This window comes from Equus asinus, chromosome 2 (genome assembly GCF_041296235.1).
Source record: "Equus asinus isolate D_3611 breed Donkey chromosome 2, EquAss-T2T_v2, whole genome shotgun sequence".
NCBI lineage: Eukaryota > Metazoa > Chordata > Mammalia > Perissodactyla > Equidae > Equus > Equus asinus.
In genome coordinates, this window is record NC_091791.1 from 135,098,420 (window position 1) to 135,115,981 (window position 17,562).

At 43.8% G+C, this 17,562-nt stretch overlaps 1 protein-coding gene across 12 annotated transcripts in view; it reads left to right on the forward strand.

Annotated features, from left to right (window-relative positions):
- CSNK1G1 (casein kinase 1 gamma 1) overlaps positions 1 to 16,794 on the forward strand; it is a 195,632-nt gene extending 178,838 nt beyond the window's left edge. For 10 of the 12 annotated variants that reach the window (XM_044764742.2, XM_044764737.2, XM_044764731.2 and 7 more), the window contains 2 exons: positions 2,959 to 3,065; positions 10,370 to 16,794. In XM_044764742.2, coding sequence (XP_044620677.1) covers positions 2,959 to 3,065; positions 10,370 to 10,424 — 162 coding nt within the window. In that variant the 3' untranslated portion in view covers positions 10,425 to 16,794. Of the gene's footprint in view, positions 1 to 2,129; positions 2,341 to 2,958; positions 3,066 to 10,369 lie in introns of those variants that run through there. The other 2 variants (XM_070500166.1, XM_070500179.1) reach the window with 1 other exon arrangement.
- The last annotated feature ends 768 nt before the right edge of the window (positions 16,795 to 17,562 follow it).

Sequence of the window (17,562 nt, forward strand, 5' to 3'; positions counted from 1 at the left end):
CAGGCCATGCGGCAATTCATAGCAGGGAGAAATTAGAGTGTGACCCGAAGTCACCAGGTAACTCGCAGCAGCGATGCTTACTCCTGCTTTGTTTGTGTCAGTAGAGGCCAAGGCATTTTGTTTACCATCTTGTCTAGTTCCTACATTGTTCATGTTAAGAAACTTACTATGATTTTTCTTTTAACCCTTGAGCCCACAGAATGAACTTACTGGCATTATCACTAGTGTGAAGCCAGAATACGCCCACAAGAAGCAAATGTAGGCTGAGGAAAGCAACAAGACAGCATTAGTGTGAGGAGCTGTGGTTCTCCAATCTGTAAACCTTCTCTCCTCCACTTTTTACTTTTGCTGTTTTTTTCTCAACTTTTTTTTTTTTTAAAAGCTTGGCACCTGAGCTAACGACTGTTGCCAATCTTTTTTCTTTTTTCCTTCTTTTTCTCCCCAAATCCCCCAGTACATAGTTATATATTTTAGTTGTAGGTCCTTCTAGTTGTGGCATGTGGGACGCCACCTCAGCGTGGCCTGATGAGCGGTGCTGTGTTCATGCCCAGGATCTGAACTGGCAAAACCCTGGGCCACCGAAGTGGAGCATGCGAACTTAACCACTCGGTCACGGGGCCAGCCCTTCTCCTCTACTTTTTATTTTTGCTGGTTTTTTCCTCAACTTTTTATTTTGAAATTTTCGAATCTACAGAAAAGTCGGGGAGGGAGGTTTGCAATGAACCTGTATATATCCTTAACCTAGATTAAGGAATTATTAAGATTTTGTTGTATTTGCTTTAACTCTGTGTTTGAGTTTGGTTGGGGGGGAGGAGGGTTGCTAAACTATTTGAAAGTAAGTTGCAGTCATCATTACACTTTATCCCAAAATATTTCAGCCTGCATCTCCTAAGAACAAAGACATTCTCTCATGTAACGAACAACACTATTGTCATATCTAAGAAAATTAATAATAATTCTTTAATATCTAATGTACTGTCCATATCACATTTCCCCCATTGTCCCCAAAATTAATTTTATAGTGTTCAGGATCTAATCAAGGTTCACACATTGCATTTAATTGTTATGCCTCTTCAGTCTCTTTCAATCTCTTAAACTTTTAATCTATAACAGTCACCCCTGTTTTAAAAGAAAAAAAAATTTTTTTAAATATGCCTTTTTTGAAGAGTCCAGGCTTATTGTCCTATAGAATGTCCCAGAATTTGGATTTGTCTATTTTTTTCTGTAATTACTTAGATTCAGATAAAACTTTTTTGGGGGATGGGGGCAAGAATACTACATAGATAATGTTATATAGTAGTTATTATATTATGTCTGGAGATAAATAAGGTCAGGTGGTTCCATTAATCAAGAGACGCTAAATTTGATCACTAGCAGAAATTTGGGTCTCTCTTGGGTAAGTCCAAATTTAACGTAGTTTTCTTTGACTAACTGTACATCATTGTTTAAATTTTTGTTGAAGAATGTATTATTAATAAGAACAATAAATATTTCTGGTTTAGAAATAATGGTTGGCATACACTACTAGTAAGCAGTATTCACCTTGTCTGCCCTTTTCTCTTTGAATAAATATCCCCAAAGACTCCTTATATTAATATTTCCTCCCACCTTCCTCTTTATGACTATGCAGGATATTTTTGTGAATTAACTGCTGATGAGGACCCCAGATCTAGAGGGAGATAAGAATAAAGATTTTTGGTGAGAGAATAACAGTAATCTGAACATTTATTCAGCCATTGCCACGTACCATAGCATTAGGCTAAAGTACTTTTTGTGGATTTTCTGCACAGTAACCCACTTAGGTAAGCAGCATTGTTTCCCCATTTTACAGGTTAGGAAGTTCAGGCATAGAAAGGTTGAGGTCTTGCCCAAGGACCCACAGCAAGTAAGTGATGGAGCTAGGGTTCAAACATGGGTGACTAAGCCTAGATCCCACTTCTTATTTACTGTTCTCTGCTGCCTCCATTATTATGTTCCGTGTATTATACTAGACACTGTCTCATACATTTTTTTGTGTAATTCTCACATCATCCTGTAAGAAACAGTCTCAAATAAATGAAGTTACTTACCCAAGAGCATATGATATCTGAACCATTTATCCTATTTTGTGGTTCTCTCCCGTGTTTCAGCCAAGGTCTTTAACAGCAGAGTGGTTTGTCCAGCGGGGTCCCTTTTCCCACTCCCCAGCACCCACATAAACAGGAATCGTGTGCTGGAAATGAAACCAGGTGGCAGAAGCAGCTGCACAAGCAAGAGAAGCCTGATCGGGTCCACATTAACCAGATGACAGGAGTGAGAGCCTTCAGTTACAGTTCGGGGACCATCAGTGAGAAATGGGATGACACTGAACCTGAAATAAAGATTGTTGAAATAAGACTGGTCTTCCAAGGGAAAGTGTTTCCTTACCGTCTGCACTCTTACCAGAGAGGATGTGGCAGTCTTGTTATTTGAGTAACTTCAAATCAATGGTCAAAGCCATGAAGAAATTTCTGAAGGAAAGTGATTGCTTATAGTTTCTGATACCCAGTATTTATTTCCTTTTTAGGATTTTTTTAACATCATCACTGAGTCTATATATAATTATGGCATAACAAACTGAGAGGAGTAGAATTATAGAGAGTAATATGTCCTATTTCATAAGATTTTTGTGAGGATTAAATTTACACACACACACACACAACGTAGCAGAGTGCCTGACACAGAGCAGGCGTTCAGTGTGGAAGTTTTTATCATCAGTCTATGATTACATCACTGAATTTTGTGTTTTCCCATGATATGAGTCTGGGAACCTTCCCTAAATTAGGACAATTGGCCCTTCAACCCAGGAAAACAAACATTCTAGACACTGCCTATCTAGAACCTAAGCTAGAGACCGGATCTCCCTTAGAGACCCTGTCTGGCGCTGGCAGGAGGCTCCTACTGCCATGGTGTCTGTCACACTCTGTCTTTCTGTTTCAGGTGGTTAGCTCAACCAATGGAGAGCTGAATGTCGATGACCCCACAGGAGCGCACTCCAATGCACCAATCACAGCTCATGCCGAGGTGGAGGTAGTGGAGGAAGCTAAGTACGTTCATCTTTCAAGGGGGCTCTTGAGTCATAGGTTGAAAAATATTTTCTCTGTCTCTTCTCTCTGTGTGCTGGATCATCTCAGACTGGATTCCTCATGCTTGTGTCCACAGCTTTCTTACTTTGACCATTTTCTTTTTTGCATGGTGCCTTAAGGCTGCTGCTGCCTTTCTTTAGCTGTGATTTCTGAGAGGACAATCACATTTTTCTAGTCCACATGGAGCAAAAGGTATAGTGAACTAAAAGAGTTGTGATATAAGAGCTGCAGCACATGGTAATCAGGAGCTTCTTGGGGCCCTGGAGCTTCTTGCTCCCTATGGGACACAGAGAAAAATCTACTTATCTAGATAAACCGTAGGCCATGCCAAATAGCGTTAGATTTCTAGTTCTTGGCCAGCCACTCTGCGTGTATATTCCTGGAGCAAGGATTTTAGGGCCATTTTTTGTTCACTTGAATGATTCTGGATTCAGAGAAATTTAGATGAGTCAGGCAAGAAAAATAGTCTCTGTACCTGTGAGTGAAAGAGTCTTGGGTAGGAAAGGAATTCACACGAATCCCAAGAGAGTGAGGAGGTTCCTTACTCCCTTTCTGCTTCTCTTGCATGTGAATGTCTTGCCCTGCCCATACCACCAGTCCCTTGGTGCTCTCTGCATGGTCTGTGTTTAAACTCTTAGAATATGGGGTGGAAGGTGAAATTACTGTCAAGTCTGCTGCAAAAGCAGCATTTCTGTTACTTCTTTCCCTTTTTGCCCCATCCCAAATTCAGATCCAGATTTAAACTCCAAGAAGACATGAGGTAGGGAGAGAGAAGTCCTTTGCAAGTCACTAACTGCTGCCAAGCCTAACATGGATGACCCTTCTTATAAACCCTTTGAGAACATGCAGGCTATGGCAGTATCTTATTCTCACAATCAGGCAACATATTTCTAGGGATATTGTGCCCTAAGAGGTCTCTTGAGTCCCCAAATAGCCTAAATACAAGCCAGAACATGCTTACACCTCTGGGTATAAGGTGGTGAGAGGCCAATCTAGACCTGCATTCTCCTTCCTTCCAAATACACTTTGTATGATTGTCCCCCATGCTCACTCTCCTGCTCTGCTGCCCATCTATGTGATGAGCTCACTTTGCTTTTAAAAGGTCCTTTCCTTGGAAAGCCCAGACTTAAGGATTCATACTCAGTAGATAAAAAACAAAAGATAGAAGGGATGACTTGGACTCTCTCCTGTCGAGTCTGCTAACTCTGCTAAGCAGCTTCAGATGCTCCTCTCATGGTTTATATAAGGCCCTGGTACATAACGAGGGCAGAGGGAGTTTTTAATGCCAGGAAGAGACCATTTTTAGTAAGGAAGCGTGCTCCCTATTCTCAGGGACTTTGGAGATTTTAATGGTACTCACAGTTTTTCAGTTTCCCTGACAAAACTGCATTCTCTCAAATAAACAATGTAGTACTCCTACCCTCTGGGTTCTCAACCTTGGCTGCACTCTGGAGTCACTCGGGGCATGTTAGAAAATACAAATGCCTGAATCCTGGCCTTAGAGATACTGGTTTAATTCATCTGGGATATGGCTTGAGCATCAAGAATTTTTGAAGCTCAGGTGATTCGAATGTGTAGCCAAGGTTGGGAACCACTGCACTTGCTGTGGTCTGATCCAAATCTTGTCTGGGCTTGAAAGATGGCTATACCCATTCCCACCCCTGCTGCATTCCCAAGTCACTGTTGTAGCTATTACTTTGAAGGCTAGAAGTTTAGTTCTGGATTTCATAGTGTATTTTGAATACCAAGATTAAATGGGCTTTAGTTTTACAATATGCCCTATACAGATTTATCTTTTGAACCCATTCGTTTCATTTCATTTGGTAAATGTGTATGTGGTAAATGCTAATCATGTTTGTGATTGTGGTGTTTGTGTCCTGTGTATGAGAAAGGGGGCCATTCACGCGAAGAGATTTCAATCTGGTATATTCTGTCCTGGTATAATCTAAACTCTAGGATGTAAAGAGAGTTTAAAGTCTCCCCATTTAGCAAAAAGGATCACTGTGCCTCTTTGCCACCAGTTCCAGGTTGGGGCCTTCTGAACTATGTAGAAACCAGAAGGGAACAATTATATTTGACCAAATTTCATCCAAAAGCTTATAGTTTAGGGCATTTTGTGTTCTGATTTCCCTAGTGATTTAATGAGCTACCAGTCCACCTTGCCCAGGGAACTGTCAGGGCGCAGCCATGTGTTTTTCTTCTTGGCTTTCTATGTGTATGGGGGGGAGGGGGGAGAAGCCATGTGTCCACCTGCTTGATCATTTTCATGGGAAGAAGTCACAGCTAGAGAAGCACAAGGCATCCCAAACAACCCCTCGTTGCACGCAGCTGTGATGCTATTTGTCCATGCAGCCTGCTTGTGGGAAAAAGGGGCTGTTGCCTATGTTAAGATTCACCTCAGGACTGGGGAGACTGTATGACACCTTCACTTACAAGCTTTTGATTTGGGGTTCCCACTCAGCTTGTTTTGTGTAAAAGAGGAGAGAAATAACAAGGTCTTGGTTTTCATTCTAGATACAAAATGAACATTTAACTTCCCTTTTTCTCTAGCTACAGGACACAGTCCTTATTTAAGTATGATTGGAAGGGTAGTGTGGCAAGGCAGCTTTTTAGTTGATTTTTGTTATGGTAAGAACACAGGAATTTTTGGTTATCCACTGACTTTAGCTATAACTTAGCAAATGTGGACCTCATTTCCCCTGAAAACTAACAAGAATATGGGATTCAGGCCCTTCTCTGGCAATTATACCTTAATCCAGAGCAGTGACCCTCTTTCTCTGAGTCATCTCCTAATAAGGTACAGTGTCTCTTAAGCCTTTTTTTCCCCCTCTAGAGGAAGAGCTAACTGCTGGCTGCTTTAGTCAGGCACGTTGGACTTACAGACACGCTAGGGACTTCTCTTTCCCTCAGGATAGCTGGGAGCTTAGCTTAACAAATTGCACAGTAAGATTTCATGTGGGAACCAAAATGGCTTGGCCTTGATGCTTAAGAGAATTCTTATAGGCAGGATCATTGCTCTTTCTCCTGCTTCCTTCCTGGAAGTTGCCCAGGAAAGCCCACCCTGGGGCTCCCACCAACTCTTTCTGTTTTACCTTACCCCTCACTGAGATCCAGCTCCCACCTTGATGTCTATCAGGCACCTGCCCCCAACCTTCACTTTAGTGTGGGGACCAAGTGGCCTGGGCCTACTCACCCTACCTTGACAGAGGAAGAAACTAAACACAGACACATTCTGCATGTTTGCATGGCTCACAGGGAGTCGCTTCCATCTCACCTCTGTGAACTAATCTCTCTCTCTTTCTCTCTTCCTTTCTGTGTTTTCTCTTTACACACTCTGTAGCTGCCTGAAAATGCTCAACCTGTGGTGAGTCCCTCTCTCCAGTCCACGTGCTAGGGGAGCGGACCAGACTAGGCCGGGATTGGCAAAACCAAACAAAATGCCTTAGAAACACTGAATGGCTTCCATATGCCACCTTGTGACATAACCACCCAGACTGGGGAACTAGATCCACAAGGTGGGGATGGGGCAGACGTGTACCCAAGAATTAATCTGTTCCTTCTTTCCTTTCAAACCCACCTCATCGCTGACTCCTCCTGTCAAAACAATATCCCACAGCATCCAAAATTATCCCTTTATTTTTGGCTGAGTGAATTTTTTCCCAAATTAATACGATCAGATATTATCAGACAGAGAGGGACAGAGATAGGAGGACAAGGTTACTATATCAGTTGTTTAGATTACTCCACAACCCCAAGAACACTTGTTGCCAGATAATCTCACATTCTGCAGCTTGTTCTCTAACCTGCTTTGGAAAAATCTGTGACTTTTCTTTTTGATTCAGCTGGTTCTTCATCTGTAGGATATGAGTCTCTCAAAAAAAGAGAGCTCCTCCTTGAGGGAGAGATGGACATTTTGTTGGTGTCATTTGGGGGTTTTTTTTGTGTGTGTTTTTTTATTGTCTCCTCCCCCCCCCCCCATAAGAGAATATAGTGGGGAAGGGCTGACTTGACCAATGAGATGTTGGAGCCTCTCTTTTCCACTCCTGGAAAGGTTCCTTAAATGCATTCTTGGGAACAACATGAGGTATATAGAAGGGGAAACCATTAAGAATCCATGTTTGACGAGGCACATTCTTGCTGTAAGACAGAGCCCCCTCCCCAGCTGTCTTCCCAGACATTGCCTCTGACCTTCCAGGTGCTCCTAAGCTAGTTGGTCTATCGCAGTATGGAATTTTAACTCTCCCACATTGTCTGCATGTATGGGGTCACATGGTGATAACAGCCTGCTAGATTCTGTGACTACCTTGTTTCTATTTGTCTTCAGTGACTGACTTGGGCATCTGTTTCTGAACCCTGTCTGAGCCAAGTTGCCTGCAGGGCTTCCCCAGGGATAGGAATGTATTGAATATAACAATTGGGTTTTATGGAAATAGAATTTGTAGTCTTACAATATCAAGGAGTACATTTGGCTTATTTATTTAGCAAACATGTGTCTGTGTAGTCTGACATTGTTGTGGTCTGATTTTTCCTGTGAGACATCGGTCACATGATCCTGACTGCAAATACAGGGCCTACTGTGTGTTCATCCAGCTCTGTGCTTGAAACTTTAGAGGGTCCCAGGGCCTGCCCCAAAGAGCTTAGATACCATCTAGTTGGAGAGAAAAGACATACATACTTGAATGAACAAGTAGTACTCCAGGACACTTATGTTATTGTCCCTCGAGAGGTCACTGTGGACAGGGGTGGTCACGGAAGACTTCATGGATATTGTGGGTCCTGAGCCAGGTTTAGCACCAGGGAAGAATGTACAAGTACAGCAAAGAAGAGAAGCATAGCAAAGGAATATCTGAAGGGAGAGAGCCAGGACATAGTAAGAACACAGTCTGAAAGAGGTAATGGCTCAGAGGCCTGAGGGAAGAGCACTTGGCTTGTGAGTAGGGCGACTGGATCAATTCTGACTCCAGCATGTTAAAAACTTTTGGTCATCAATTAAAGAATCAACTGGAAGGAAACCCATGATACAAGAAGGGTTCATCACTTGTCTTTATTCTCTTCTGAGAATAATTTATATGGAGTCACTTAGTGGGTTTGGTCTGGGGTCTGACCAAGTTTAGCAGGTCCTCTTGCTGGTAGTCACCAAGAAACCAAAGAGTTGAAGAGCAGATTATGGGGCCTATTTTCTTGTGGGTAGAATTATTTAAAATTTCTGCTACTGCTGAAGTTTAAGCTACAGTAATTAGCAAAACTTAATCAAGAGCTCTGAACCACAGCTCGCACAATGTCCAGTTAGGTGAATTCAGCATTGCACATCAGGTTATGACATGCTTGTAAGCAGACATTAACTCTTAGGACTTGCCTTGGAGGAGGTAAAAGAGAAGTTGTATCATTTGAAATGGACCAAAACGGTGTTTCAAACTTTTTTATGATTGCCCCTACTTAAAAATAAAAATCATCATCTTAGCATCCTCCGGAAAGAATAAGAATAGAAATTGGCTTAAATGTTAGTGATCCCTCTGAAAATCATGGTTAACAGGGATCCGGTAACTCTATTGAAATATCGTTGCTCCCGCGAAATTTAGTTTGCCTTGTTTAATATTAATTTCAGGATATTCAACTTGGAAAATGCCTGTTTTCTAAAGCATCTGTACAGAAAAAGATCTTTTTTTTCCTTGACTCCTTCCCCAGTGATTCCATTGAGAACTGTTTTAAACAATAAAAGCTTTGGTCATTTTTATTTAAAAGAATTCATTCAGTCTCTCCAGATGCACATGACACTTTGTTTAGTGACTGTATTCCTACCCATTAATAGGATTTCACAAATGTCTATGATACTCTTAGGAAATCTTTTTTAAGACCCTCTTAAGAAGCTTTTGTTTCCAAAATCCCCATGTTTGATTCATTCACATATGATTAACGCCCATCATTGTCTGTGTAAATGTCTATTTCTGTATTCTAAGAAATTTTCTCCTAATTTTTAATAATTAGTCCATTGGGTGTAGGAATACCAAGGGGTCTGACTTTTAGGAGGGAATTCTAGCTACAGTGGAGAACTTAGGGGTATGAGAAGTATGCAGCAGTCCTTTATTTCCATATGAATATTCCTGGCATTAAACCCAGAAGGATTAGGCAAGAGAACCAAAGATAGTTTTCTCAGATAAGCTTTTCTTTCAAGGGCCCAGCAAGTCTGAGTATAATTCCAACTTTACTCCCCTCCATCATCTGGCATCTTGGACTCATCCACCACCTTCTGCCCCTTTCCTTCTCATTTCCTATGTGTCAGCTTCTGGAGAGGAGATACCTTTTGCACCAGCCATGCCACAGCCCTCATCACCCCTGCTGGACTAGTCACTACCTGAGCAAGAGGTGTTTCCTATTCCAAAGACAGGAGTAATGAGGGGATACTCAGACCTAAGCATGTGCCAAAACTGTGGCTGTTGCCCAGGAGGCAGCCGTTGGAGAGCTTATGAAGGAAGCAGGCCCCAACCACCACCCAAAACAGAGTCAGTCCTTTAACCCAGTCTGGCACAGCAGCACCAGTCTCAGGAAGCTGAGTTGAGGAAGACCCTGCAACCAGATGCTTCCTGGTGATCAGCTCCTTGGCTGGGGCAGTGATTCTCTCTGAATGAAGAGTGGGCCGTGCTGATTTGAGTCAGGGATCTGGGCTCACAGTTCTTATTACAGTCAGGGCTTCTCCTGCCTATTCCAGGGGGCTGGGTGGAGGCAGAGATGGGGGATAGAATCCTTAATCCTTCATTAGTAGCATCTTGAGATCCTCCTAGAGTTCCAAATATACTTTTCATGGGGTTTGTTTTCCTTACTGTAGCCTCCCTACCCACTGATGACTGAAGTTGCATTAAATAATTTTACCCTCTGTATCAAGGGGCAGACAATTCAGGTTATTCTTATGCAGCCCTGAGGACCCCTAGCCTTGTTTCTAGATAAAGGTGAAGCATTTGGGTTGGCTGTTAGATTAGGAAGTACACCTTCTTCATAGTCCTTCCAAAAATGCATATTTTTGCCCTGCCTAGCCTGCAACATTTTGATAATTAGGTTTGATAGCTGTGGATTGAAATGAAGTAGCTGTTTCCTTTGGCTTCATAGCGGACACAGCCACTACCTCCAGTATGTGCACTGTAGATGGTGGGTGGCCCTGTGGGAGGGTGCCAGGGGGAAAATTCTACCCCCTGGAGTAAGCAGAAGCAGGCAGAAGTCTGTTGGAAGCTACAGGCCTCCCGCACTGACTTGCAATGTTCCTTGTGCTCCAGGTGCTGCTGTTTCTTTAAGAGGAAAAGGAAGAAGACTGCTCAGCGCCACAAGTGACCAGTGCCTCCCAGCAGTCCTCATGCCCTGGGGACTCTGACTTGATTGCACCTGCAGCTCCTGCCATTTCTCGTTGGAAGGGACTCCTCTGTGGGGGAGGGTGGAGATCCAAACCAAAAAGAAAACAGATGCCCCCAGAAGGAGCCAGTGCGGGGTAGCCAAGGCCCAGTGGGTCAGTGGCTGTCCCCACCTGCCTAAGGCTCTGAGCAGGTCCCAGAGCTGCTGCTCCCGCACTGCTTGCCCTCGGGGCTGCCTGGTTGACTCTCCTTCCTATTGTTTACAGTGAAGGTGTCATTCACAAAAACTCAAGGACTCCTATTCTCTTCCCTCCCCTTAGTTTACTCCTGCTTCTTGCCCTGCCCTCAACCCCTTCCAGCATAAAAGCTAGTGAGTTGAAGGCTTTGTCTGCTGAAGGAGCTCAAGAGGCTGGGGGTGGGTCAAGAAGGTAGGAGGAAGATGGTGGACCTGGACTGGAGAAGAACCTTCTCCACCTGCCGGGTGTGTGCAGTGTGCTTCCTTCGTCCTCTGTGCCTGTGCAGCCTCCATCCCCCACTGGCCACAGGGTGCAGGTTCTCCCTCCCTTCCTCCCTCCCTCCCTCCCTCCCGTGAAGTTACACTGTAGGACACAAGCTGTGAGAAATCTGCAGTCTACTGTCCCCATGTGTTGGCATTCTTAGCTTTCTTGACAAGCGAACTCTGTTCTCCAGATGGTAGTAGGACAATGTAAATTGTTCTGAGCAAAGGAAAAAAAACTGACTTTATTGCACTTTTAGTTTTTTTTTTTTTTTAAACAAAAAACATGGCAGATGCATATTGTGTCTGGTTATATTGGGAGTTTTCCCTTTTTTCTGTTTCGAGGGAGATGGGGCCAGCCAAGCCATTCAGTGAGAATATGGGTCCAGAGGACATTCTCAGTTGGAAAGAATTGGGTCTGCAGCACCCAGAAGAGAAGAAGCCAAACTCTGTGTCATTCTGAGTGAACACTCAGGTTGGCAACAAAACATACTTGAATTTTCATTCATCTTCTCAGCTGCTGAAGAATGTCCCTACCAGAGCCTCTTGACCTCATCAGCTTGCAGTTTGGACAACCTAGCTCTCCAGCACATGGGATGAGCCAGCCAAGCCAGACTGTGAACAGGAGAGAGTTCATCCAGAGAAGGAGATACTTAAAAAGAAAAATCTGAAATCCTTGTTTCCTCCACTGCCAGGGACTTCCAAATAGGTAGTCATGTGACTTCCTTAGTGACTTGGGGACAAAATTAGTGATGAAATAGCCACCACCATATTGCCACTAGTGGACAAAAAGAGGAGGAAAGTGAACCTGCCTTCCAACTGCCAGAGGAACCTCAGGATTTGGCATTACAGGGCCAGGAAATGTGGTGTACCATCTGCCCCAGTTGCTGAGTTAAAGCATTTGGGCTGGCCTGCCTTATCAGAAACCAAGCACCTGCAGATCTTCTCCCAGCAGGTCCATAGCAGCAGACTTGGGAGTCTCAGTACATGGGGCTGTAGTGACTCAGGAGGGTAAGATTGGTTGGTGCTGGAAAATTCCAGGAGAAAGGAGACTGAAATGAAAGTCTAAAATTATGTTCTCAATTGGATATTGACTTCTTCCAGACTCGATGGCCATGCATCTAGAGCATGTTCTTCCCAGTACGCTCTCCGCCTCCCCCCATGGTGTAGTCACATGACATACTACTGTGAAGGGTCTTGGTTCCTCATTCACGCTTGAAAAGTCATAAGTGTATGGAGTTAATCTTCTCATGTTCAATATTCATGTGAGTTCAGCGGCTTATCCAGTCACCTCTCATTCCAGATATGATAGAGGAGAAAGGTCTTGTATCTGGGAGTAGAGAGAGCTAACTATGGAGGTCAATGGCTGGTGGCTTAGTCTGGTGGGTTTTGGAACACAAAAATCATTTCCTCTTGCTTGAGATGTAGGGCTGTCTTTTGGACTGGAGGATGTGGGGATACTTTCTGGTAGTTGGCATTTCCTAATAAGTCCCTTCATGTATCTTACATGGAGCAGAAATAACATCAGTAGCATGGATCAGAGTTACTGGGCTTCACCTGTTCCATTGGGCCTTGGGTAGGAAATACTACTTCCCTGGTTTCAAACCTGCTTAGCTGATGTGAAGATTGTAGTTTTTCATTTCTTTAAAGGAAACTTTCCTGTATACAAAACAGAATGGCTGGGAGATGGTGTCACACCCCTTGCCCACAAGGATTTTGAATATTGGGATTTGCTTCCTTGACATTACCTAGTGGTTAAGGCATCATCACTGAACCTTACATAGTTTCTCAGTTGGCATTTGGGCAACTCTACTTTCCCATATAGAAAATTTAACTTCCTAATCCCTATATAGAAAAAGCCTTGCCTCTCAAGAGGAGGGCAAAGGGAAATGCTGGCAAAGGCTGGAGCATCCTGGCACTCCATACCCCACTAAGTGCCTCCCCACTCCTGCTTCCACAAAAAAGGAAAGGCAGTGACCAGTTTGGCCACAGGGCAAGCCCACTTTGCAGCTGGGTTTGTGACTTTTTTTTTTCAGGTCTTAAATTTTTTTGCTTTTTGTTGGTTTTTCTGTTTTTGGTTTTTTGGTCAGGAAGATTGGCCCTGAGCTAACATCTGTTGCCAGTCTCCTTCTATTTTGTATGTGGGACGCTGCCACAGCATGGTTGATGAGTGGTCTGTAGATCCATGCCCAGGATCCCCAGGCCCACGAACCCTGGGCTGCTGAAGTAGAGTGCACAAACTTAACCACTAATGCACTGGGCCAGCCCCTCAGTCTTAAATTGTTTTTAAAGGCTAGCTCTTGAGGGGTTGAACCTGAGCAGTTATGGGGGATCCTTCCTAATGCACTGTTATCCTTCTCTGCCCCCCACAAATCTCTTATGAGAGATAGGATTTTCATAACAAAGGTTATGAGCCCCAGGTCCCTCTGGCATGCAGGGTAATGGTGATCTTTGCAGGGCCATTGGCACTCCAAGGTGGTCCAGACCCCTGCGAGATTCTTTTGTAATCATCCTTAAAATTAAAAAAGAAGAAAGAAAAGGAGTACCTCAGGAGTAGTTTGGCCATCAGTTCCCTCCCCACCAGCACATCAGGGCTTCCTCCTCAGCCCTGTTGCTGGAGTCGCTTAGTTCTGTGCCTCAGCCAGTTGCTTGGGGTTGGGCGCTCCATTCACCACCACCCACCCACAACCACTTACTCTGTAGTTTTTGAGCTTTCTCCATTTTACAACCATGATGCCTAGGGATCTTTTTCTTTGGGATTGATGCAATTGTTTCTGAGTTACCATTAAATGCTAACAGCATCTGTTCATTAAAAAAACCTTAAGGGGCCGGCTCGGTGGTGCAGCAGTTAAGTGTGCACGTGCTGCTTCGGCAGCCCGGGGTTTGCCGGTTCGGATCCCAGGTGCAGACGTGGCACCGCTTGGCAAGCCATGCTGTGGTAGGCATTCCACATATAAAGTAGAGGAAGATGGGCACAGATGTTAGCTCAGGGCCAGTCTTCCTCAGCAAAAAGAGGAGGATTGGCCGCAGATGTTAGCTCAGGGCTAATCTTCCTCAAAAAAAAAAAAACCTTAATGTTATACCATTAGGAGTTCTCCAAAGCTCTGCAGTCCTTCAGGCATTGTATCCTGAGCAATTGCATCCTGTGGCAGGCAGGCCAGGTATGCACCAAAGCTTAAAGGTCCTTCCCTTGTGACCAGAACATGACTTGTGTCTGTGCAGTCTAAGCATGTAAGGGTTGATCACTTGCTGTGCATACCTTGGCCTTTCCCAGTGATCTCACTCCAGACTGCTCTACAAGGGAGGGCGGAGCATGCCAGTGCCAGTGTGCTTTCATGACTGCCTTAATTAACGTTCCCCTGCTATTTTGGGTCTGTCTAGGAATGTACACATCAGGTGACTAGGTTGGCCTCTAGTTAAAGCTCCATTTTACTTTGGAATGCAGGAACAATAGGAGACAGCAGGATCCTGAGGTTTCCAGTAGAAGTGCTGATGGCCTGTTTATTCTCAGTGAACTCCCAAGTACCTAGCAGCCCCTGCCATTAGCCAGAAGAAGTGTCCATCACCTCTAAAGTAACTTCCAACTTAGTTCACTGAAAATGTACGTGGGTAGTACATATTCAGTGTTGATTCTCAGTAGTAGTAACCACTTTCAATTTCAGAAGTATGCAGTGATGGTAGTGTTATGTCATAGTGGTTACTAGAGATCAGAGCCTTAACTTTTTTTATGCAAAGGATATAACCTGTTCCCCTTCCTAGTGAGCAAGCATGGCCTGCATTTTTCAAAAATAAGTACTTCCATGGCAGCCAAGAAAGCATCTCCTCAAAGGAATTTGATCTTTCTTCTAACGCATCTCTCCCAAGTCCACAGGCCTTCTGTGTCCCAGTCACTTCCATTTTCATATTTTAACCAGCTTTCCATTCGCAATGAGTTGCCCTGACAACATCATCTCCAGTGTCAGAGCCACATTATGGCTAGAGTTTCTCAGATTGGGAGCTTGCAGCGCCATACAGCCAACATTGCCTTTGCCAGTCCACTGCCACCATCCCCACCATTGCCCCAAGGTGAGCAGATGAATTCCAAAAACTCGTAGGGAGCCAGGATAACTAGGCACCCCATCTGGATTGGCCATGTGAGCAACAGGCACTTGTCTCTGGGGTTCTTCCTTTTACCGACTCCAGGGATCCGGGAAAGTCCCATGGCCAGTGACTCCTAGTCTTCCCCGTGATGGGTTGGTAGGAAATAAAATGGGATTCCTGTGGTTTTGTTTTCTTGGTTTTTGGGGTGGGGGGTTGATTTTGTTTCTGAGTAAGAAAAAGAAGAAACTATGGCCATTCTGAGCTTTTGCAGAGTTTTGAGCAGTGTTTTAGTCACAAATAAGGAATCTTGGAAGAATTTTAACAGCTAAGCCATCTTAAAAACATTTTTCGTAACTCTTTTTGCAAGTGACTGAGTGCAAAAGGATAGGTTTCTTCATTGTATTCAAAATAGTAAGTAGGTTCCCTGGATATAGACAGTAGTAGTTGACATATTTGCTCAGGCAGCCAGAAAGTCCACCCCAGTATGTGTGTGTAGATCAGCTTACAAAGAAGCAAGTGAATGCGCACTGCATAGATTTCCAGTTTGATTACCAAACTTGATGTTATAAAGAAACCTCAGTTCTGTGGACAGAATTTCTTTTGTTTTTCTTTTACTCACAATCATTTTTCCAGTGCCATCAACACCTTCCAAGTCTCAGAGCGGAGGATTATCCATGATAAATGGGGGTGCAGTGCAGCCATCCCAATAGCAAACACAAGAGGACAGCTGTCCTGACTGCCCCTTCCCCACAAATCCCGTTCAGGGCAGGTGAGACGCTTTCAGTGTTCCTCTTCCTGAGCTCCAGACCAAATCCCAGGCCAGCCCTCGCACCAAAAGCTTTCTTAAGAGGCTTGTCAATCTGTTAGGAATGTCTCAGGAAAGATGAGCCATTTCTTTAGGGGGAAATATATTTACAGATGGGTGTGTGTGGTTGCATTTATATGCTTCTGTGTGTGTGTGTGTGTGTGCGCTCATCTGTGTGCATTTCACTTCCATAAAGACTCAAGGCCCAGGCTGCTGGGACCATGTGTTCCTGAATATTCTTGGAAGTAAACACGTAACAAGTGAGCTTCTTTAATTAGTGTCACAGGAAGCTGGCTCTGGGAATGAGCCTCATTCATCAAGCAGAAGAGTAAACAGAAAAGATAGAGATAAAACCAAAAATATTATAGCTCCCCGAATGGAAAATAATGTTGATTCATCAATTCCCATTGGATGTATTACATGCTCTAATTTATTATATTATTATTTTGTCTGTTTCTTTAATCTTTGCCCATTGTACTTTTTAAAAGATGTTGGGATGTTGATTGCAATTTTTAAAGACTAGATAATGTATAAATCAGCTGTGGAATTATTTTTAATGTGTGGATGTGTCTGATTATTGTTAAATGCCTTTTTTCTTTTCCTTTTTTTTACCTTTTGTTTTAGATATATAATGTTTCATAAACCCTGGCACTGGTCATAAAGCTCAGCTGTGAAAATGAAACTTGTAGTATTTTTAAACATGAATGTCAATTTCAAGTGTATTTGAAATGATTCCTCCAGGAGACAGATTTGTACACCATTAAGAAAAACTCTTCTGCAGAGGAAGTAGCCTTCTTTGGAGAAAACGGGAAATGGGTCTTGATATGTTATCTCAGAGTAGCCCGTTTCCTAGGGCACCATGGAAAACACAAATGTGACTTTAAGTATACCTCTTCCCCAGTTTGGGGAGGAAAGGACTCAGTTTGCACCCTTTTTGTATGTAAAATAAAATGTCTTACCTTTCTTGGCTAATTTTGGTTGTTTGTCTGGTTTTAATCTCTCCTGGCTCATTTTTAGCTAAGAATTCAGCTAAAACTCACTTTGTTAGGATTCAAGGCTCCAGTGGTTGAAAACAATACCTGATACTTTGGCATTCTTGCTGCTTTCCTTTGGATGGAACATTGCCCTCTTCTGTGGCTTGCTGTAAAGATTTTATTTTTCCTTTTTCTCCCTAAAGCCCCCTGGTACATAGTTGCATACTTTTAGTTATGGGTCCTTCTGGTTGTGGCATGTAGGATGCCGTCTCAGCATGGCTTGATGAGCAGTGCTGTGTCCGCGCCCAGGATCCGAACCGGCAAAACCCTGGGCCGCCGAACTGTAACCACTCGGCCACGGGGCTGACCCCTGTGGATCACTTTAAAAATAAATATTCCTGGGGCCGGCCCGGTGGCCCAGCGGTTAAGTTCACACATTCCGCTTTGGCGGTCTGGGATTCGCCGGTTCGGATCCTGGGTGCGGACGTGGCACTGCTTGGCAAGCCATGCCGTGGCAGGCATCCCACATATAAAGTAGAGGAAGATGGGCGTGGATGTTAGCTCAGGGCCAGTCTTCCTCAGCAAAAAGAGGAGGATTGGCAGCAGTTAGCTCAGGACTAATCTTCCTCAAAATAATAATAATAATAATAATAATGAAGGAGGAAGTGTTTGGAAGATCGTCTTTGTCAGTGCAGCAGTTTTACCTAGAAGAACCTCCACCTGACTGAGGTGGTCCAGATTGAGATGTGAGGATTAGAAAGGGCAA